This window comes from Schistocerca cancellata, chromosome 2 (assembly GCF_023864275.1).
Source record: "Schistocerca cancellata isolate TAMUIC-IGC-003103 chromosome 2, iqSchCanc2.1, whole genome shotgun sequence".
NCBI lineage: Eukaryota > Metazoa > Arthropoda > Insecta > Orthoptera > Acrididae > Schistocerca > Schistocerca cancellata.
In genome coordinates, this window is record NC_064627.1 from 810,453,475 (window position 1) to 810,478,013 (window position 24,539).

Genomic DNA, 24,539 nt, shown 5'->3' on the forward strand with positions numbered 1-24,539 from the left:
TATCTGACCCAGTATTAAATATAATTCCTCCACATTGCAGTGTCGCATTAGTGAAACTTTTCCATGCGTGGATAATGGTAACCTGTGAATCAACATTTCCATTGATTCTTCTTCATGTACTTGATTATTTTGTTATGCAATCGTGCCCCAATTGTGTGTGTGTGTGTGTGTGTGTGTGTGTGTGTGTGTGTGTGTGTGTGTTTTAAATCATTCATTGTTCCAGCTCAGCATGAGTAACCAGTGGGTGTTGAGAGTCTCAGTTTCACCAACTGTTGTTTTTTTCACAACTAATACTTCTCAGAAAAGTGTCTTCTGATTGTTCATAACTCACTCCGGTACACCAGGCATGCATTCCTCCTTGAATAAAGCCTACACAAAAACTCATTTCCTTCCATTCATTACATTTACAGGAAATGCACCTTTAAATTGTTTTACAAGACCAACCATTTGTATATTGCATATTTATTTCCATACACTTAGATAATATCACTTGTGATTCTGGTGATAGCAACAATAACTTCTTTCTGCTTGGCTTGAAACATCACTGCAATTTTTTTGCCTACGTACGGATTTGACCAATTTTTAGCTTCAGCTATTGTTAATAACTCTGCATGCTGCCAATAATTTTAATTAATGATTCTTTGTTTACCTGACAGACACCTTTTGTTCTTGCGATTTCATTATCTAACAAATTTGTTATCTCTTCACTTTGTTTTCTACAAATCACACATTTAGTCTGTGACATTTGCCTGCTTTATTTCCTCGATAGTCCTCAGTGTCGATGTACTGCATTGCTATACTGGCTGAAAAATGGGGGGTGGATGTCAAACACTGACTACTGTAAATGATGTAGCTGATAGGTGCACATTTGCGTTTCACAGTTCTTTCGTTTCACTGTTCACAACCCCTCAATAATACACAGTTCTATGGTCAGTGCACTATTGTTTAACTTTCGATAAACCTCATTAATAGTTTGCAGGCAAACATTCACATAGTGCTACAATAGTTTACTGTTGAACATCTACGAGCAGTAAAAGCCTAACCACACATTTCACGTTCTTGAAGAAATAAAAAGGTATGAATGGAACAGACACTGTGATTGTTTTAACACACGGCCTAATTGTGTTACAATAATTTCACAGTTAAGCTGATACATCATTGTTGATCTAACCATTACAGGTTTCTTGTCTGAAATTTGGCTGTGGACTGACTGTCTCAGGACCAAAAATCAGGCCCTTATATATTCTCGCAGTAATAGGCACTAAAACTAAACATTGTTTCCTGTTTAATTTGCAGAAATTACAATTAAAACTTAACTCATTAAATTAACTGAATACATCGAAAAATTGCATCTTTTTAGCAGTTTCTTCTACTACAAGGGTTAGGCCAAATTATTTATTTAAATGAGGAAATTAACAGATGTCATTATGTAAACAATACTTTTGATAAAACTGTTAATTACTTTGGAATTAACTAAGGGCTGGCATTGCTAACATGTTTTCGAATAGAGCCAAACAGATCCTTCAAGAATACTATTAGTTGTTCCTCCTAATGTTTATAATTAGTACAGAATTTATATTTGTTTATAAGTCACAGTAGAATTATTTTAAGTGATAAAACAATTACTGATTTCACCCTGCAACAAAAATATTAACTAGGAATAGTCAAAACAAATTAGAAAATCAGTTACATACGTAAGACTTAGCACAATATTAGATCTGGTATTATATTCTTTAAAACCAATGGCCAACCTTTCTCTTTTATGAAACTGCAGATTATACTCGCATATGTTAATGATAATTAGTTAAAAGTGAAAAGACAATTTTAAGGATGCAGATAGCAAAACAAGAGGAGAAGTAAAAATATCCCGGCTTGATACGTCACATCACCCCCCCCCCCCCCTCTCCCCCAATTGGATTGACCAGATAGATATTGCAAATAGCTAACTAGGCAATTCAATGATTACAAGTGATCCCAAAAAGTGGATTAAAAATCTACATACAAAAAAAGTTACAAAAGAAATCTTATCAAAAACTACAGTTCATATGTTTTGTTTCAAATGTATACTTATATGAACTGGCCATATGAAAATTCGCATACTAAATATTTACATACAGTGTATTGTACAACTTTAGTACATGTACTTTTACTTCTAACTTAAGTCTAAAGAAAAAATGTTTCACACTAAAAATGGTAGTCATTATTTCATAAATAGGTACAGAACAGTTCTCATAACATCACAATAAATAGCACTAAAATTGACTATGGTATGAAATTTGGGGACTAGTAAAAATTTAAAATCAAATGCAAATTACACTACAAGACATTACTCTAAGTCAGAATTCTGTCTGAAACTGGTTAAACTTGAAAGATTTGGGTCTCTTTTTCCCATTTGCAAAATAGCAAAAACTCAAGATGTGCAGTAGTGTAGATTTACTAATCATTACATTATGAAAAAAGAATAGAGTCACCATCACATAACTTAATTATTACTCAAATCAAAATCAAGGGAATGGAAGATGTACTAAATCACTGCCCTGCTTCTCCACTCAACTTTGAGTACTACTCTCATTCAACCAGAAAATTAAATGCTCACAAAATGTTACAAATAGTTGACCTGTCAGAATATTCATAGCAGTCTAGCACCACAGTTATCAGTTGATCAGCAAAATTATTGTTCTTCTTCCCAGTATTACCACCTCAAGCTCATAATTCCTCAGTACACAAATAGAAGTTTTCAGATAACCTATAGATCCAATAATGCAGCATTATATGACTTGTACCTCACTAAAATGTTGCTCTTTCTGTTATGCTCTCATTCCCAGCTGCAGTGTCATGAATTGCTCTATGTAAACAGTACCCAATGTTGCCTAGTTCAAAATTAGATCATCAGTACAGTTACACCACATTTGTTTGTATACAGTCATCTTTTTCATTAATCATGTCTGTCAGCTCCATTATTTTACTTACCTTTCATATATCATTAGCTAGTGGAGTGCATTCTCAAAAAATGTCCCTACTGCAGAGACAGGCTCCCTAACCATTAAGACTCTAACATTATTCATTATTTTATTATTTCATTATTGCTTCATTATCTAATAAATAAACACCTGCTCTGCTTATCTGATGCAAAATTGATTCTACTGAAAAACACTGCACAGTAGCAGATCCTTATGCTGAGTCAAACTTAACCCTCATTACCGATCAGACAAAATTATCACTTAGAAAAACTATTATTTCTCTGTTCTATCAAACTGCTTGAGTCCTATCAAACTGCTCGAGATTCTAGCCTGAAGGGCGATATACATACAAATCTTGCTTACTCTTTCCACACATTACTCCAGGCAACTATGTTTGAAGTTGAAGGCTGTACCATGCCACTTCTATAAGTAGATAGTTATCTCCATATACTGATGGCATTTAACACAAACAATCCTATTATATCACAATTAATATTGAGACCTAATATTCAAGATGGTTCTTACTGCATATTGTCTCTGCTGCTTCACCAAATTCTACTAATTTCACATATGAGCTGATTACTTCAGATGTTAATTATAGTTTTCAGATTATCTGCACCTTCTCCCCCACACATGCTGACACCTTTCATTTTCTGTTTATCGTGGCACAAATTTACTTTCTTCCATCCTCTTATGATTCCATTACTTATCACTAACTCAACATAATATATATAGAAACACTGGAGAAACCTTTTCTAAAACATTTCTGTGCTTAAGTATCCTATTGCACAAAATCGCATGACAGTCAAAGAAAGAATGTTTCTGATTCACTTATAACCTACAGATAGGATAGGAGACGTTTGACTGTCTCAGGAAACATGAAAAGTGAGACAGACAGCTTGGGATAAGCATTATTGCCACATAATGAATCCAACACAGAATGTTGAACCCCCTACTTGTTAATTGCACAAGAAATTAGTCCTAAATATTACATCAATGCTGAGATTTTGAACTGCCAAGAAATTGCACTCCAACAGCTTGTCCTGCCAATTCCACAGTTAATAGCACCTTTTGTTTCACACTCTTTGATATCTTACCAGTAGCACCAATAATTTTTATTCCAGAAGCATACATCACTACTATACCATCTGTTTTCTTAATTGATTCAAAAATGCCTGTGAAGTGCCATTAAAATCACTACCACTGTCCAGTAAACACTTAAAATGTCTACCTGGTACACTTGCTGTTATTATAGGGTGCCACACTTCCCTTTTACTTACCATGTTTTCTTCTTTATACAGGAAATCCTCATTAATCTTTTCCCTGGAAAAACTATCATCCTGGTTACCAAAATGATTATCAGACCCACTTCACTTTCTCTATGCTTTAGATTTTGTACTTCTTCCGCCTTTTGCTCTATTTTAGCCAATTTTGAATATACATTTTCATTTACTTTTTCCAGTTTTTCCTCTACCACTACTGCACACTTGGTTTCTACCTCCATTTCTAAATAATTTTTAATCTGATTGATTTGGTTCTCATGTTTAACCCTATCTTCAGGTCATTGTTTCTCGGAAACCTCCACCTTCCTGCTGTTGTCATCACAAAGCTTCTTTCTCTCTTCCACACATTTACGACTCAATGTTAATTTCTCATTAGTATTATCAAAATCTTTAACAACCGCATCAAACCTCTTATTTAATTCTGAAAGAGTAGTGCTGACTACCTTAATCTCCTTCTTAATTTCTTTCTTCAGTTCATCCTTTAAGCTAGTCATGTCAGTTTCAATAGTACTAATATATACTTTCATACTACTAATGTCTTCTTTCGTACACATACTACTCATAATTTTTCTTAACATCGCTTCCACTTTTCCGTTTGCCATAAACTTTTGCCCTTGCTGACTTTCTCTACTAGATTCCTCCTCCTTAACTTTAACGATCTCATCCACTTTGGTACTGTTTTCATCCATTTTGCTTACTTCACCATACAATGTATATGATGCTTTTATCATTCCATCTACAATAGGACTTTTGTCCCCATCATTCAAAGTTACATTCATGTCTGATTTATAACCACTATCATTTACAGAAACAGACCCACTTAGGTCCTTCTGTTCATTTAAAAACTTAACCTCTGCAGCTTTGCTCTCAGTCACACTGTCTTGTTTGTTAAGGCCACTCATTATGTATCACTTAATATGAAACGGGTTTTGCTTGAAATTACCTTATTCTTATTCAGTCATCTGCTGTGATTGTCATCTCGATTTGTCATCTGCACAGGTGCTCCAAGTTGTAATTTTCTCACCAAGGCATCTTGTTTATCCCAGTAAGCTGTGCTGATTGGCTGTCCTGTACTCAATGGCTGCTTCCGTAGAACCCGCTCGCTAATTGGCTGCTGTCCTACTGCGGCCGTGAAACCCATACGCTGATTGGCTTTTGCACTAACTTTGTTTGTTCTTGAGTTCACTATTCACAGTTCGCAAGTCCTAGTTTATTGTGCCCACATAAAATAGTGCTCATCCAGGGCACCTACACCTGCAGACGTTCGCCTGCTTTGTTTCCTCGTTGATGGTCCTCGGTGTCGATGTACTGTGTTGCTATACTGACTGAAAAATGAGGGGTGGATGTCAAACACTAACTATTTTAAATGATGTGGCCGACAGGTGCACATTTGCATTTCACATTTCTTTACTTTCACCGTTCACACCCCCCCCCCCCCCCCCCCCTCCCTCGTCGCCCCAATAATACACAGTTATATGGCCAGTGCACTATTGTTTAACTTTCGCTAAACCTCATTAATAGTTTGCAGACTAGCATCCACATAGTGCTACAGTAGTTTACTGTTGAACATCTACGAGCAGTAAAATCCTAACCACACATTTTACAATTCTTGAAGAATAAAAAGGTATGTGTGGAACAGACACTGTCATTGTTTTAACACATGGCCTAATTGTGTTACACTTATTTCACAGTTAAGTTGATGCATTGTTGTTCATCTAACCATTACAGGTTTCTCATCTGAAATTCGGCCGTGGACTGACTGTCTCGGGACCAAAAATCAGGCCCTTATATATCCTGACAATAATAGGCACTGAAACTACACATTGTATGCTGTTAAATTTACAGAAATTACAATTAAAACTTAACTCATTAAATTAACTGAATACATGGAAAAATTGCATCTTTTTAACAGTTTCTTGTACTACAAGAGTAAGGCCAAATTATTTGTTTAGATGAGGAAATTAACAGATGTCATTACGCAAACAATACTTTTGATGAAACTGTTAATTACTTTGGAATTAATTAAGGGCTGTCTTTGCTAGCATGTTTTCGAATAGAGCCAAATAGATCCTTTAATAATACTATTAGTTGTTCCTCCAAATGTTTGTAATTAGTACAGAAACGCAATAGAATTTAAGTTATGAAACAATTACTGATTTCACCCTATAACAAAAGTGTTAACTAGGAATAGTCGAAATAAATTAGTAAATCAGTTAACTACATAAAACTAAGCACAAAATTAGATCTGGTATTGTATTCTTTAAAACTGAGGGCCAACCTTTCTCTTTTATGAAACTGCAGATTATACTCGCGTATGTTAATGATAATTAGTTAAAAGTGAAAAAGACGAATTTAAAGAGGCAGATGGCAAAAAAAGAGGGAAGTAAAAATATCCCACACTGCTTCTTCATATTATTTGCTTTTTCCACTAAATTCTTCTGGAAGTTATGTATTAAAATTCGTAAGAACTTCCATTCCTCTCAATTTTCACACTTAAATCTTTGTGGTGACTTCAGATCCATTCATGATGATAGGTTTCAAATTTCTGGGTCAAATTGTGGTTACTGTCTTTAATAGTCTGGAAAATTTGTATTAGAAGTTTGTTACTTTTGTTATCTACTGTCAGTTCTTGATAACTTATGGATACTGAGGTTTGCGTTGTCAACTGCTTGCTAATTACACCATAATTTCCTATTCCTGTGGCATTTCCTCTCAAGAAAATTCAGAATTTATTAAAATGTTTTCAGTTAGTTTTACTTCTCCAATATGTTATCCATTCCATCTTCAATGACTGTTGACTTCAGCATGCCATTACACTGTCTGTCCCTGTTATTCACAGACACATTGTAAATTGGGGAAAAAAGCAATATCCTAATTACATTTTGTAGTTCACTCCTAATCAACATTGTCCTACTTCCTAAACAATGCAGACCTTTGCAAATACTGATGCATTTACCATTTGATGATCCTGCAGATCAATCATTTCTGAAGATTGAAGTGTCATGTCATGGAACATGTCAGCACATTGTAACTCCCAATTTATACTTCCATATATGTAAGCCATGTTCAGAGGGTGCCACAGCAAGATGATTTTTAGGATCTGTCATTCAGTTTACACGATTCATTGGCTGATCAACAACAGAAACACTGTAACACAACTGGACTTGTGATATTTATGAATACCTTTTTGTCACACAGTTCCATAGCGTCTGCCAATAGCAATTGCTTAAGAGAAAAGCATCTTTCCTATGAATATTTACGAGTAAGCACCCTGCAGAGACTGATTCTAATGTTAAATACAGAGAATACCTGGCCTGTACAACAGTTGGTGAAAGTTCACACAAGAGAACACGAATAAAAGTGATGCTGGCATTCAGAGTTAGTTGCCACGTGTATATTCCTGCATTAATGACATGTTGTTGTTGTTGTTGTCTTCAGTCCTGAGATTTGTTTGATGCAGCTCTCCATGCTACTCTATCCTGTGCAAGCTTCTTCATCTCCCAGTACTTACTGCAACCTACATCCTTCTGAATCTGCGTAGTGTATTCATCTCTTGGTCTCCCTCTACGATTTTTACCCTCCACGCTGCCATCCAATGCTAAATTTGTGATCCCTTGATGCCTCAGAACATGTCCTACCAACCGGTCCCTTCTTCTTGTCAAGTTGTGCCATAAAACTCCTCTTCTCCCCAATCGTATTCAATACTTCCTCATTAGTTATGTGATCTACCCATCTAATCTTCATCATTCTTCTGTAGCACCACATTTCGAAAGCTTCTATTCTCTTCTTGTCCAAACTATTTACCGTCCATGTTTCACTTCCATACATGGCTACACTCCATACAAATACTTTCAGAAATGACTTCCTGACACTTAAATCTATACTCGATGTTAACAAATTTCTCTTCTTCAGAAACGCTTTCCTTGTCATTGCCAGTCTACATTTTATATCCTCTCTACTTTGACCAACATCAGTTATTTTGCTCCCCAAATAGCAAAACTCCTTTACTACTTTCAGTGTTCATTTCCTAATCTAATTCCCTCAGCATCACCCGACTTAATTCGACTACATTCCATTATCCTTGTTTTGCTTATGTTGATGTTCATCTTACATCCTCCTCTCAAGGCACTGTCCATTCCGTTAAACAGCTCTTCCAAGTCCTTTGCTGTCTCTGACAGAATTACAATGTCATCGACGAACCTCAAAGTTTTTATTTCTTCTCCATGGACTTTAATACCTACTCCGAATTTTTGTTTTGTTTCCTTTACTGCTTGCTCAATATACAGATTGAATAACATCGGGGACAGGCTACAACCCTGTCTCACTCTCTTCCCAACCACTGCATCCCTTTCATGCCCCTCGACTCTTATAACTGCCATCTGGTTTCTGTACAAATTGTAAATAGCTTTTCGCTCCCTGTATTTTACCCCTGCCACCTTTAAAATTTGAAAGAGAGTATTCCATTCAACATTGTCAAAAGCTTTCTCTAAGTCTACAAATGCTAGAAACGTAGGTTTGCCTTTCCTTAATCTAGCTTCTAAGATAAGTCGTAGGGTCAGTATTGCCTCACGTGTTCCAACATTTCTGCGGAATCCAAACTGATCTTCACTGAGTTAGGCTTCTACCAGTTTTTCCATTCGTCTGTAAAGAATTCACATTAGTATTTTGCAGCTGTGACTTATTAAACTGATAGTTTGGTAATTTTCACATCTGTCAACAGCTGGTTTCTTTGGGATTGGAATTATTATATTCTTCTTGAAGTCTGAGGGCATTTCGCCTGTCTCATACATCTTGCTCACCAGATGGTAGAGTTTTGTCAGGACTGGCTCTCCCAAGGCTGTCAGTATTTCTAATGGAATGTTGTCTACTCCTGGGGCCTTGTTTCGACTCAGGTCTTTCAGTGCTTTGTCAAACTCTTCACACAGTATCGTATCTCCCATTTCATCTTCATCTACATCGTCTTCCATTTCCATAATATTGTCCTCAAGTACATCTCCCTTGTATAGACCCTCTATATACTCCTTCCACCTTTCTGCTTTCCCTTCCTTGCTTAGAACTGGGTTTCCATCTGAGCTCTTGATATTCATATAAGTGGCTCTCTTTTCTCCAAAGGTCTCTTTAATTTTCCTGTAGGCAATAGCTAACTTACCCCTAGTGAGATAAGCCTCCACATCCTTACATTTTTCCTCTAGCCGTCCCTGCTTAGCCATTTTGCACTTCCTGTCGATCTCATTTTTGAGACGTTTGTATTCCTTTTTTCCTGCTTCATTTACTGCATTTTTATATTTTCTCCTTTCATCAATTAATTCAATATTTCTTCTGTTACCCAAGGATTTCTACTAGCCCTCGTCTTTTTACCTACTTGGTCCTCTGCTGCCTCCACTACTTCATCCCTCAGAGCTACCCATTCTTCTTCTACTGTATTTCTTTCCCCCATTCCTGTCAATTGTTCCTTTGTGCTCTCCCTGAAACTCTGTACAACCTCTGGATTAGTCAGTTTATCCAGGTCCCATCTCCTTAAATTCCCACCTTTTTGCAGTTTCTTCAGTTTTAATCTACAGTTCAAAACCAATAGATTGTGGTCAGAGTCCACATCTGCCTCTGGAAATGTCTTACAATTTAAAACCTGGTTCGTAAATCTCTGTCGTACCATTATATAATCTATCTGATACCTTCTAGTATCTCCAGGATTCTTCCATGTATACAACCTTCTTTTATGATTCTTGAACCAAGTGTTAGCTATGATTAAGTTATGCTCTGTGCAAAATTCTACCAGACGGCTTCCTCTTTCATTTCTCTCCCCCAATCCATATTCACCCACTATGTTTCCTTCTCTCCCTTGTCCTACTCTCGAAGTCCAGCCACCCATGACTATGACATTTTCGTCTCCCTTCACTACCTGAATAATTTCTTTTATCTCATTATACATTTCATCAATTACATCGTCATCTGCAGAGCTAGTTGGCATATAAACTTGTACTACTGTAGTAGGCATAGGCTTCGTGTGTATCTTGGCCACAACAATGCGTTCACTATGCTGTTGGTAGTAGCTTACCCGCACTTCTATTTTTTTATTCATTATTAAACCTACTCCTGCATTACCCCTATTTGATTTTGTATTTATAACCCTGTATTCACCTGACCAGAAGTCTTGTTCCTCCTGCCACCGAACTTCACTAATTCCCACTGTATCTAACTTCAACCTATCCATTTCCCTTTAAAAATTTTCTGACCTACCTGCCCGATTAAGGGATCTGACATTCCACGCTCCGATCCGTAGAACGCCAGTTTTCTTTCTCCTGATAACGACGTTCTCTTGAGTAGTCCCTGCCCGGAGATGACATAGCTTTCTACATTGTTGATACAAATGAATATGTGCTCATGTGGCATAATACAATTGTGGGGGATATGCTATATGTCTTACAAAGTCTACATGCTTCATTTGCTTTCCCTACTACCAATTTTGTCTGTTCATTCCATTTGATATCACTTCTTATTATGATACACCTATTATTAACTATATCCCATAACATGAATGCAATTGATACTTGACTTTGACATAGCTTCAGAGTAGTAATGTGATGTATTTAAGTAAAGTATTGCTATATGTTTTGTAATCTATTTAATCCACTCTTAAAAACCAACTGATGTGGAATAACACGTGTAGTTTTGAAATGTTGAATATCATATGTGATCTAGTTGAAAAATACTTCATGTTTTGCAGTTCACCTTGATTTTTGTCGTCAAAGTGATTAATAATTTGCCATATACACTCCTGGAAATTGAAATAAGAACACCGTGAATTCATTGTCCCAGGAAGGGGAAACTTTATTGACACATTCCTGGGGTCAGATACATCACATGATCACACTGACAGAACCACAGGCACATAGACACAGGCAACAGAGCATGCACAATGTCGGCACTAGTACAGTGTATATCCACCTTTTGCAGCAATGCAGGCTGCTATTCTCCCATGGAGACGATTGTAGAGATGCTGGATGTAGTCCTGTGGAACGGCTTGCCATGCCATTTCCACCTGGCGCCTCAGTTGGACCAGCGTTCGTGCTGGACGTGCAGACCGCGTGAGACGACGCTTCATCCAGTCCCAAACATGCTCAATGGGGGACAGATCCGGAGATCTTGCTGGCCAGGGTAGTTGACTTACACCTTCTAGAGCACGTTGGGTGGCACGGGATACATGCGGACGTGCATTGTCCTGTTGGAACAGCAAGTTCCCTTGCCGGTCTAGGAATGGTAGAACGATGGGTTTGATGGCGGTTTGGATGTACCGTGCACTATTCAGTGTCCCCTCGACGATCACCAGTGGTGTACGGCCAGTGTAGGAGATCGCTCCCCACACCATGATGCCGGGTGTTGGCCCTGTGTGCCTCGGTCGTATGCAGTCCTGATTGTGGCGCTCACCTGCACGGCGCCAAACACGCATACGACCATCATTGGCACCAAGGCAGAAGCGACTCTCATCGCTGAAGACGACACGTCTCCATTCGTCCCTCCATTCACGCCTGTCGCGACACCACTGGAGGCGGGCTGCACGATGTTGGGGCGTGAGCGGAAGACGGCCTAACGGTGTGCGGGACCGTAGCCCAGCTTCATGGAGACGGTTGCGAATGGTCCTCGCCGATACCCCAGGAGCAACAGTGTCCCTAATTTGCTGGGAAGTGGCGGTGCGGTCCCCTACGGCACTGCGTAGGATGCTACGGTCTTGGCGTGCATCCGTGCGTCGCTGCGGTCCGGTCCCAGGTCGACGGGCACGTGCACCTTCCGCCGACCACTGGCGACAACATCGATGTACTGTGGAGACCTCACGCCCCACGTGTTGAGCAATTCAGCGGTACGTCCACCCGGCCTCCCGCATGCCCACTATACGCCCTCGCTCAAAGTCCGTCAACTGCACATACGGTTCACGTCCACGCTGTCGCGGCATGCTACCAGTGTTAAAGACTGCGATGGAGCTCCGTATGCCACGGCAAACTGGCTGACACTGACGGCGGCGGTGCACAAATGCTGCGCAGCTAGCGCCATTCGACGGCCAACACCGCGGTTCCTGGTGTGTCCGCTGTGCCGTGCGTGTGATCATTGCTTGTACAGCCCTCTCGCAGTGTCTGGAGCAAGTATGGTGGGTCTGACACACCGGTGTCAATGTGTTCTTTTTTCCATTTCCAGGAGTGTATTTCTTTTGATTATGGGGTAACACCACTTTATGACCATAAAAAAGATTTGCTTGACGATTTTGTTTGGGTGGAAGGAAAGGTGATAGGGAAATAATACTTGGGGTAGTTATTGAGCTATGCACTGAAGAGCCAAAGAAACTGGTACACCTGCTTAAAATTGTGTAGGGCACCCACGAGCACACAGAAGTGCTGCTGCACGATGTGGCATGGACTTGACTTATGTCTGAAATAGTGCTGGAGGGAATTGACACCATGAATCCTGCAGGGCTGTCCATAAATCCGTAAGAGTGTGAGGGGGTGCACATTTCTTCTGAACAGCACGTTGCAGGGCATCCCAGGTATGCTCAATAATGTTCATGTCTGGGGAGAGTGACAAGTGGAAGTGTTTAAACTTAGAAGAGTGTTCCTGGAGCCACTCGTAGCAATTCTGGATGTGTGCGGGTGTCGGATTGTCCTGCTGGAATTGCCCAAGTCCATTGGAATGCCCAATGAACATGAATGGATGCAGGTGATGAGACAGGATGTTTACGTATGTGTCACCTGTCAGAGTCGTATCTAGACATATCAGGGGTCCCATATCACTCCAACTACACACGTCCTACACCATAACACAGCCTCCACCAGTTTGAACAGTCCCCTGCTGACATGCAGGGCCCATGGATTCATGATGTTGTCTCCATACCTGTATATGTCCATCCACTTGATACAATTTGAAACGAGACTCGTCCAACCAGATAATGTGTTTCCAGTCATCAACAGTGCAGTCTAGGTGTCGACGGGCCAAGGTGAGGTGTAAAGCTTTGTGTTGTGCAGCCTTTCAAGGGTACATGAGTGGGCCTTCAGCTTCAAAAGCCCCTATCAATGATGTTTCATTGACACTTGTTGATTGACTAGAATTGAAATCTGTGTAATTTGTGGAAGTGTTGCACTTCTGTCACATTGAACGATTCTATTCATTCATCATGGGTCCCGTTCTGGAGCAATGTTGGAGATTTGATGTTTTACCAAATTCCTGATATTCACAGTACACTCGTGATATGGTAATATGGGAAAATCCCCACTTCATTGCTGCTGGTCCATCGATCGTGTGCCGATTATAACACAACATTCAGACTCACTTAAATCTTGATAACCTGCCATTGTAGCTGCACTAACCAATTTAACAACTGTGTCAGACACTTGTCTTATATAAGCATTGCTGTCCACACCACTGTATTCTACCTGTTTAGGTATCTTTGTATGTAAATATGCATGCCTATACCAGTTTCTTGGCACTTCAGTGTATTTAAGCACATAACAAAAAAATTTCTCAGAAAATATTAAAAAATGTTGACACTACATGAATTCTGCTGAGGCATGTTGAATTTGAGGCAATCTGTGGCACCGACTATAACTGGTGCTAATTTGAATCTGGAGAAAAGGAAAAAAATCTACATGAGTGTAGCTAGTGAACCACATTGGGGATTTTGGAAAATGTTTTTTGTGTGATTGGTGAGTGTTAATACCTATGCGATTCACTCTGAAATGTTATTTCAAAATTGTTGTTAAAGGTTAAAATGAAAAGACTGGAAATTGTTTGAGCTATGTCATGTGACATTTTGGAAAATCATATACCAGAAAAAACACTTTTGAAATTTTGGAATGTGTTGTAGACATGAACAAATGAAAAAATTATGCTTTTGAAAACTCTTACCATTAATCTGCCATTCCAGGACTGGCCTGTCGTACTGTTGCTGTTGCGATCGAAATCATATCCACTAGTTTATCACAGAACGATTGAAGTATCATTTGTGGCAATTCCAAGATCACACAAAACTTTACAATTCCGTTTAGCCCTATGCCAAGTAGGACGATTTGACAGTTGATTTCATAAGCATTCCATATAAAGTTTCTACTTGGTGTAACAAGTTTCGGGCAGTTTGACAAGCAATAATTATTATGAAGCCTTAGCCTTAAGGACTTGTTCTTGGAACATGATGTCTACATTGCATGTTTTACATGTTGAGAAATAACAGAGAAAATGGCAGAAAATTTATAATCCTACACGTCAATCTGTAATTCACATCAAAATCCAGGTCACTGTCTTTCAATTTCGTAGCAGAGATGCTAACTCCTTCTGAACTGATCTCAGCATCATATCTGTTCTTAGGACACTTTGATGATACACTGCTTTGACACCATATTGGATATGATGTTTTTGTACCTCCTCTGCCTGAGTACCCTTTCTTACCGCTCATTTTCACTTGAAAGGCAAAACTCTGTACTGTAAGATCACAAATGCACTATCAAAAGTCAGTGATGCACTCAAAAATCTAGCTTTGAAGTGAAAGAGTTGTCTTTTCCATTCATGTACAGACACTTGTTGATGCCAAGATAACTTGTTATTGTTGCAAAATGCTTCTAACTCTACCCAGACACTACATGGGGTATTGAGTTTGTGCAGAAAGGACAGTTTGGTTCATCCGAGATGCTACAGGAAGAGTCCCCAGTTTTTTACTGAGATGTCCTGCATCCTTGCTGGCTGGACCCAGCTGAGTATGTGTGTCACTTCCCCACTCTCTCAGTCTTAATGCTTCTTCCCTTTCTACCACTTCTCTCAGCTTGCAGTCAGTGCTGCCACCACTTCGTGCTGCCAGCTTAGCAGCTGCCGACAAGAGGCAGGGAGGCGTGAGGAGTCGTTTGTTTGTCTCTGATTCTCAGAGACTGTTGACGCAGCAGTTGGAGATGGAGGTCATGTGTGCATGAGTTGTGTCTGATGTATTGTTTGAATGTGTGTGTGCTCTCATTTTTGGACAAAGGCTGTGGCCAAAAATTTAGTTGTGAGTGTGATAGTCTTTTCTTTGTGCCTGTCTGTGCCCCCCCCCCCCCCCCCCCCTGCAAGCCCAGGGGTTAGAATAGGCCTGAGGTATTCCTGCTTGTCATAAGAGGCGACTAAAAGGAGTCTCACACCTTTTGGTCTTTATGTGATGGTCCCCTGTAGGGTTTGACCTCCATTTTTCAAAATTTTCTTGAAGAGTGAGCCAATTGGGGAAGGGCGCCTTACATGGTGCATCGTATCCATTGTGCATTGAGATTTTTAGCCCACTTTATCGCCGTGGCATTGCAGTCCCATTCATCCTCCATTTCTTGAGGAAGGGCACCTTCCTGGATGTATTTTCCTCCACCCATTATGCAGTGTTGTTTTCTGTGCCGACAAGGACCATGGAATTCTTTGCACCTCATATCCAGCACGATAGCCAGTCCGCTGTGGTGGAGCCGCCATGTACCGTGTTGGTTGTAGCCCCCTGGCAACACAGGGATCATTCTGCTGATGCCTGCTCCATTAACTCCCCAAGTATGCCATGGAGTAGATGCCCATCTCACTGGGGCATCGGGACTCCTGGCAGTGGCCATCCTGCCAGGTAGCCCATCCTGCCCAGTCACAGGCATTACTCACTTGTGACAAGTTTGGGGATGTTTCTGTTACCATCACACACCATAAGATCTTAAATATGGTCCAGGGTATTATATTGCACAGGGATCTTCTTTTGTAGTCTGACAACGAGCTGCACACCAATTTAGAGTGGCGAGGTGTTCATTTTGACCGGCACGTCCATCGTGATATGAGGGATAATCAGGTTGCCACCGGTGCCTTCATCATGGCCTTCGAGAGTGACACATTGCCTGAGGAGGTCGAGGTGATGGTCTACTGCGGTGCTTTAAGTGCTGAAAATTTGGCCATATGTCTTCCCGCTGTACTTCTGCGTCACATGTCGAGATTGTGGACGTCCATCACATCCCAATACTCCATGTGCCCTGCCTTCCATCTGTGTCAACTGCAGAGAGCATCATTCACCTTGCTCCCCAAGAGTGCAGGATTTTACAGAAAGAGAGGAAAATCATGGAATATAAGACATTGGACCAACTGACCTACACTGAGGCTAAGAGGTAATTTGAGCACCTACATCCTATGGCCATGACCTCCTCTTACACCGCCACTACGAGAACAGTTGTCGCCCCATCAGTTCCTCGCATTCCTGTCGCCTCTGAGAACCAGAAAACTACACCTGCCCCCGTGATGGTGGCGGGCACTTCCCTCCCTGTTGCTCCCGCACCACCTACTTTGGGAGCAATACCCCCCAACCACCAGGGATATCAGTCCCCACTTCTGAGCCGGAGAAGCATAAGTCTTCTTCAGCTCCTCTTGTTATGAAGGGGTCCCTTGGGTCACCCCTTCCCAGGTTTTTGCTAGTGGGAAAGATGACACCTGCCAGTGGCTGAAGAGCCCAAAAGCAGCTGGTCGTAGGGCTTCACGCTCATCCTCAGTCCCAGATAGTGAGTCAGTGAAGTCCTCCCAGCCAGGGAAACCCAAGGAGCAGCAAGAGAAATCCAAAAAGAAAGTCCCCAAGACCAAGAGAATTGGAGTGGCACCAACACCACCACTACCTACAAGCTCTGCATCTGCGGATGAGGTGGAGATTCTGACGTCCGCTGAGGACTTAGATCTGACTGGACCTGAAGACACAATGGATATAGACAGCCCAGGCAAAAATCGGTGGCAGCATGTGACCCTGAGACATAAACTGCCTCATTGAATGTTCCATGCCTTCCCAGTCTCACAATGATGTCATCCTCCAGTGGAATTGCATTGGTTTTTTCCACCACCTGGCTGAGCTACAGCAGCTGTCAAGCCTTACACGTGCTTTCTGCATTGCCCTCCAGGAAACCTGGTTCCCGGCAATGTGAACTCCTGCCCTCAAGCAGCTATAAGGGGTACTACAGGAACTATAGCAACTATAATAAAGTGTCAGGTGGAGTTTGCGTTTGTGTCCTAAACTCAGTCTGTAGTGAAACTGTGCCACTTCAAACCCCTCTTGAATCTCTCAGAATAAGGATGACACAGGAAATAACTGTCTGCAATGTATATATTACTCCAGATGGTGCAGTATCCCGTTCCTACTTTTGGGAGATTGTAATGCCCATAACCCCTGTGGGGTGGCACCGTGCTCACTGGCCGGGGAAGAGATGTCGAAACTTTACTCTCGCAGTTTAACCTCTGCCTCGTAAATACATCTTTCAGTGTGGCTCATGGTAGCTACTCGGTCATTAATTTCTCAATTTGCAGCCCAAGATGTCTCCCATCTATCCGCTAGAGTGCACATGATGAACTGTGTGGTAGTGACCATTTCCCCATCTTCCTGTCACTGCCCCAGCATCAGGCCCATGGACGTCTGCCCAGATGGGCTTTGAACAAATTGGTCTGGGAAACTTTCACCTCTGCTGTCACCGCTGGATCTCCCCCACATGGTAACATTGATGTGATGGTTGAGCAGGTTACTACCACAATCATTTCTGTGGCAGAAAACACGATTCCTCACTCTTTAGGGTTCCCTCAGCGAAAGGCAGTCCCTTGTTGGTCACCGGAAGTTGCTGAAGAAATTAAGGAGCATCAGCAAGCTCTACGGCGGCATAAGCGGCACCCTTCCCTGGAGGACCTCATAGCCTTTAAACAGCTGCTTGCCCGTGTTCGCCAACTTATCAAACGATGGAAGCAGAAGTGTTGGGAGAGATATGTCTCGACCATTGGGTGCCATACGTCACCTTTCCAAGTCTGGGCAAGGATCAAATGTGTTTTCGGGTACCAAACCACTACAGGTGTTCCCGGTGTTAACATAAATGGCGTGTTATCAACTGACACAATCGCGATTGCCGAGCACTTTGCTGAGCGCGATGCTCAAGCCTCTGCGTCGGAGAATTACCCCCAGCCTTTTGCACTCTCTAACAGCGACTGGAAGTGAAAGTCCTCTCGTTCACAACATGCCACAGTGAATCCTATAACGCCCCATTTAAAGAGTGGGAGCTCTTCAGTGCCCTTGCACATTGCTCCAACTCAGCTCCTGGGGCAGATCAGATGCACAGTCAGATGATTAAACATCTCTCATCTGACTACAAGCGACATCTCCTCATCCTCATCAACCGGACATGGTGCGATGGCGTCTTTCCATTGCAATGGCAGGAGAGGAACATCATTTCAATGGCAGGAGAGGAACATCATTTCAGTGCTCATACTCAGTAAAAACCCACTTGATGCGAATAGCTATCGGCCCATCAGCCTCACCAACGTTCTTTGTAAGCTGCTGTAACATATGGTGTGTTGGCGGTTGGGTTGGGTCCTGAAGTCGAGTGGTCTACTGACTCCATGTCAGGGCGGCTTCCACCACGGTGTGTCTCGAGGCTGCCATCCGAACAGCCTTTTCAAGATGCCAACACCTGGTTGCTGTCTTTTTTGATTTGTGAAAAGTGCATGACATGACCTGGCAACATCATATCCTTGCCACATTATACGAGTGGGGTCTTTGAGGCCTGCTTCCGATTTTTATCCAAAATATCCTGTCACTTCGTACTTTCCATACCCAAGTTGGTGCCTCCCATAGTTCCCCCATATCCAGGAGAAAGTGGTCCCACAGGGCTCTATATTGAGTGTCTATTTTTAGTGGCCTTTAATGGTCTAGCAGGAGCTGTAGGGCTGTTCGTCTCACCTTCTCTGTATGCAGATGACGTCTGAATTTTGTACTGCTCTACCAGTACTGGTGTTGATGAGCGGAGCCTACAGGGAGCCATCCACAAGGTGCAGTCATGTGCTCTAGCCCACGTTTTCCAATTTTTGGCTGCAAAGTTGTGTGTTATTCACTTCATTTGGCATCGTACCATTCATCTAGAACCAGAACTATACCTTAATCATGATCCACTCACTGTAGTGGAGGCATATTGATGCTTAGGACTGGTTTTCAGTGCCTGGTTGACTTGGCCTCCTCACCTTCATCAACTTAAGTGGAAGTGCTGGCAGCACCTCAGTGCCCTCTGCTGCCTGAACAACGCCAACTTGTGTGCAGATCACTCTACACTGCTGCAGCTCTACATACCCCTTGTTCAATCCCACCTTGACTATGTGAGGGTGGTTTATGGTTCGGCCACGCCCTCAGCATTGTGTTTACTCGACCCAATGCACCACTGTGACGATTGCCTAGCGGCAAGAGCTTTTAGGACGAGTCCAGTGGCCAGTGTCCTTGTGGAGGCCGGAGTCCCTCCATTGCAGATTAGGCGTGCCGAACTCCTGGCCAGTTATATTGCACAAGTTCGTAGTTCTCCTGCACATCCGAATCACCGTCTCCTTTTCCCACCCACGGCAGTTCATCCCCCACATCGGCAGCCCAGGTCTGGGCTTCCGATTGCAGTTCGTGTTCGATCCCTTCTTTCCGAACTGGAGTCCTTGCCTTTACCACCTATACTTGAGATCCATTCACATAGACCTCCATGGTGTACACATAGGGCGCGGCTTTGCCTGGACATTTCATATGGGCCTAAAGATTCAGTTAACCCCACGGCTCTCCGCTGACACTTCCTCTCAATTCTTGACATGTACCAAGGCCACGAAGTGGTTTACACCAATGGCTCGATGGCTGATGCTCACATTGGCTTCGCATATGTCCATGGAGGACATATTGAACAGCATTGCTTGCCCAATAACTGCAGTGTTTTCATGGCCATGCTGGTGGGTACATCTTGTGCCCTTGAGCACATCCGTCCATACCCTGGGGAGTCATTTCTTGTGTGTGCTGACTCCTTGAGCAGCCTACAAGCTATCAACCAGTGCTACCCTCGTCATCCTTTGGTGGCGACCATCCAGGAGTCGATCTATGCCGTGGAACGGTCCTGTCGTTCAGTGATGTTTGTCTGGACCCCAGGTCATGTCGGAATCCCAGGCAACGAACTTGCCGACAGGTTGGCCAAGCAGGCTACGCAGAAGCTGCTTATGGAGATCGGCTTCTCTGGAACTGACCTGCGTTCAGTACTACGCCGCAAGGTTTTCCGGCTGGGATATAAAATGGCATAACCCGCAGCATGCACAACAAACTGTGTGACACTAATGAGACTACGACTGTGTGGCAGTCCTCCACACGGGCCTCTTGCAGGGGCTCTGCGGTTCTCTGCCGGCTCTGCATTGGCCATGCTTTGGTGACACATGGCTACCTCTTGTGCCATGATGACCCACCTCAGTGTTAGTGCGGCTCCCGTCTGACGGTGGTCCATATCTTGGTAAGCTGTCCTTTTTCTTTGGCTGCCCTACAATGGACTCTTCAGTTACCAGACTCGTTATCATTAATTTTAGCTGACAACACCTCATCGGCTAATGTAATTTTACAATTTTTACATGACAGTGGGTTTTATTATTTCATCTAAGTTTTAACGTATGTCCTTTGTCCGTCTGTGTTCTGTGCTCTAATACTTTTGGGGTGGATGTTTTAATGTGTCGCAGAGTGGCTGGCTTTTCCTTTTTATTCTCATGGTTGGCCAGTCACGCTCATCTTCTCTCTTCTTTTTACCACTTCTACTTGGTTCTTGCTTCTCTCTGTGGTTTCCTTTTCCTGTTTTGTCCATAGTAGTGTTGGTTGTCCTTTTGTCATTCTTCTGGTTCTTCCTTTCTCCTGTTATTGTGCTGTACATCTTCTTTCTTTTCTCCTTACCCTTGTGTAATTGTTTTAACAGGAACAAGGGACTGATGACCTCGCAGTTTGCCACCCCCCACCCCCCATCTTTTAAACCAAACAACCAACCAACCAACCTGTCTGTGCCTCAGCAATTATCTTTACGGTGAGCTGCTACCTATCCTCATTAGTATTGATTCTCAGAATATTCACACAAGTTATGTGTTGCATGGATTGATCACCACAGTCTCATTTCGTCAACATGGTGTCTGGACATGTGTATAGCTGGCCACATGAGTGGACTTCCCTGAAGGGCCAAAACTGCAGGCCATTTCTGTGGGTACCTCCAATGGATTGTGCCTGCCAATCTGAAGCCCATCATTTCCCACTAATGTAAGGCCCTGTCTGGTGGATCTAGTCTCACCGACGTTCCTGCTGGCCAGGTCTGTTAGTGTGTGGCGTAATGTGGCAGATTTATGTGGTTCATCTGTGGGCACAGGACTCTGGTGCTCCTCTGCAGGCCAGAGGTCATTGGCAATGGATTTCAGGAAATGTGACTGCCTCACTGCATATACATTGTACAGTGTGGCATTTTAGAAACATTTTATTTATTCTGGTACGTTTTGACACTTCAAAAGTAGTTTATATATTAGAAAATATGGACGATAAGGGGAAGAAAATAGTTGCAGTCGCTGGCAGTTTGTACGCTATGTACTCATGCATTTCTTGAAAGAAAAACCACACAATACCTGTAAAATAATAGACATAGCATAGTGGGTAATAACTGACAATAATGAACATAGTAGAACGAACATTTTATTGGCAGTCACCTATAGTGTTGTTTTACACAACTCTTCCCTGCCTTATATACTTCTTGCAAGAGGTCTGTTTTTTTCTGAGATTATTTCTGAAATCAGTGAAGGTATTTTAAATCTGTCTTACAACTCCAATGAAATGCATATTTTTGTCACCAAATGTGTTTTGTTTTATTGAAATAAAATAACATCAGTGATATTAATGAAACACCTGTACCATTTGGCTTACTTTCTCCATCTAAAAACAGATCATTACAAAAGATGTGGATGTTAGTACTGAAGATTTTTGCACACATGATTAGAAATACAGATGTCCTTACATTTTTTGTCAACTTATTCTTTACTTACCCTTGAGATCGGAAGATTTGTCAGGGAAAAATGCTAAAACACATCTGGAAATCAGGAAAATATCAGGGAATTCCAATTGGGGAGGGACTCACGACTTGTTACTGCTGCCCATGGCCCATAGTTAATTTTTCTGCCTGACCTTGTTTATCCATAACACTATGTCACAAGTTACAGTGTGTCCAGTGAACCTTTTAGTGCACACAGTATCATTGCATGTGGCCTTGAATCATGTATCTTTAAGGTACACAAGATATTGATATAAGCGTTAGTATTAGCAGTATTATAGTATAAGCAATAATATGTAGGAACTATACAAAGCTTGAGACATATGAAGAAAAAAACAAATAATGCCATTAAGATACTGGAAGTTGGAACACAAAGAGAAGCATGATTATCACTTGAATAGGTAAGTACTGAAATTCAGCGTAACAGTTAGAGGACTTATTTTATGAACCAAACTAACATACAGTGTAGAAAGAAAAATTAAGACATCCATATTCTAAAATACTGAGTATATAAAATCTTACTAACCAAAGAAAAATTTTGTCATTAAAGAAAAATTTGTTCCTGTTGAGGAGTATTCATCTAATTGTACACATAAATCAAAATATACAAGCAGACACCATGAAAATGTTACAGTATTTACTGCCATAGGCTTTGTATGGTTTCCACATATTATTGCTGATGTATATATTATCACTGAGAAATTTTAATTAATAATAAGAATTGAATTTGATCATTAGAAAATAATTTTATTCACTAGATGTAGTGGAACAGAGCATTTTCTAGTAGAACAGAGCATGTTCACGCATTGAAACTGCTTTTCAGAACATAAAAAACTGTCCCTACCTTTCTTTGTAATCATCACTACAAGGACCTTGACAGTTATTCTCAGATGTGTCTCAGCTGAAACAAGAAATAGCTGGACTGGAGGAATTGAGCAGGCAGCTTTTTCTGGAAGCACATGACCTGCATAACATGCAGGAACGAGCTGAGTGGTCCAATACATGGAAGGGGAAGTATTTCAATTTCCTTGGATACTTCTTCTCACTTTACTGTATGTGGAAGATATTTATAGTAAGTATAAGCTAAGTAGACATATTATAGCTCAGTTAGTTACATGTTACACATATTATTCGTGTGGTATATCATAACTGCTGAGTCAGTTTAAAGGCTTTTTGATGTAATTACACTTAAAAATATGGCCAATTCCTAAGTGACTGCTTTACAGATATAGCAGTGAAAAATATCTATTTGATGCTTTGTGGACAAAGGATCTACTGCTGTAGTATTTGACCGAAAGGAGTATGTTAGTGAAGGTCTACGCCAGCTGTCTGGCCCTCTACTTATAGCGGTTGCCATCAAGATCCCGTCCCTGTGTTTCAAATTGTCCTCAAAACCTCAGGCCCCTCACAAGCACTAACACTTCAATCCATAGAACATCTCACCTCCACCCAAAACGTGCACCCCAATCTTTTACCTTCTTCCTAAGATTCACAAATCTAATCATCCTGGCCATCCTAAAGCTGCTTGCTTCAAACTACCCACCGAACATATATCTGACTTAGTTGATCAACATCTGCAACTCATAGTACAAAGACTCCCCTCCTATATCAAAGATACCAACCATGAAATCCGTGACTGATGTTGAGTTTTAATATAGTTGATGATTTGAACTACTTCGTAAAGTATCTTTTGCAAAGGTTCAGGCAATCTTTTGTCTACTAAGGCTTCCATTTCACCTCAGGGGCTACTGCTTTGATACGAGCTAGAAGTCCTGTTTTTATACCAGACATTGACTTCATTTTATGCAGTAAAAATATCATCTGCTGTTGTATGCAGTAGTTCACATGAAAAAAGAAAATCTTTGAACACTTGGTCCTCCCATAAGAATCGTGCGAAAACCAACATTATAGCTTTTTTTGATATGCCTTTGCTTTCATCCAATTGTAGAGTGTACGTGTCACTCGTGCAAAGTCTAGCCAGCAATGTTTCTTCGATTTTAACTGCCATATCAGTAATTCGTCTTTGAACAGTATTATTTGAGAGCGGGACATTTCCTATTACCTTAGCAGCTGCATCATCTAATATTCTCTTGCAAAGTATTATTTCTGATGGCAATATAAGTTCCTCAGCAATAGTGTGGTTTTTCCCACATTTAGCAACAAGCTGAGCCACCTCGTAAGATGAAGGGTTGCGTTTTCATTTACATTTGCTCCACAGTGTTTGGTAATTGTTTTATGAGATGTTTTTAACTCTCCTAATTTATTTTTGAAAAATCAAATGACTTACTTTTGTACTCTGGTTACTTTGTTTCAAGATGACACCAGAGTTTTGCTGGTTTCATACACTCATTCGAAAGGCTTTCATATCAAATTACACATTGAGGTTTAGGCTGTTGCTCAGGTCCAGTGAACATAAAACTGATTTCCAAGTAATTATAGTTATATTTTCTAATTTTTCCAGTAAGCTT

General features: G+C 41.3%; 1 protein-coding gene across 2 annotated transcripts in view; it reads left to right on the forward strand.

The window, feature by feature from the left end:
* The window catches only part of LOC126162682 (Golgi pH regulator A), a 112,477-nt gene that overhangs the window by 65,447 nt on the left and 22,491 nt on the right, over positions 1 to 24,539 (forward strand). For both annotated transcript variants that reach the window (XM_049919337.1, XM_049919336.1), the window contains exon 6: positions 22,962 to 23,143. In XM_049919337.1, the coding sequence (XP_049775294.1) occupies positions 22,962 to 23,143 (182 nt within the window). The remainder of the gene's footprint in view (positions 1 to 22,961; positions 23,144 to 24,539) is intronic.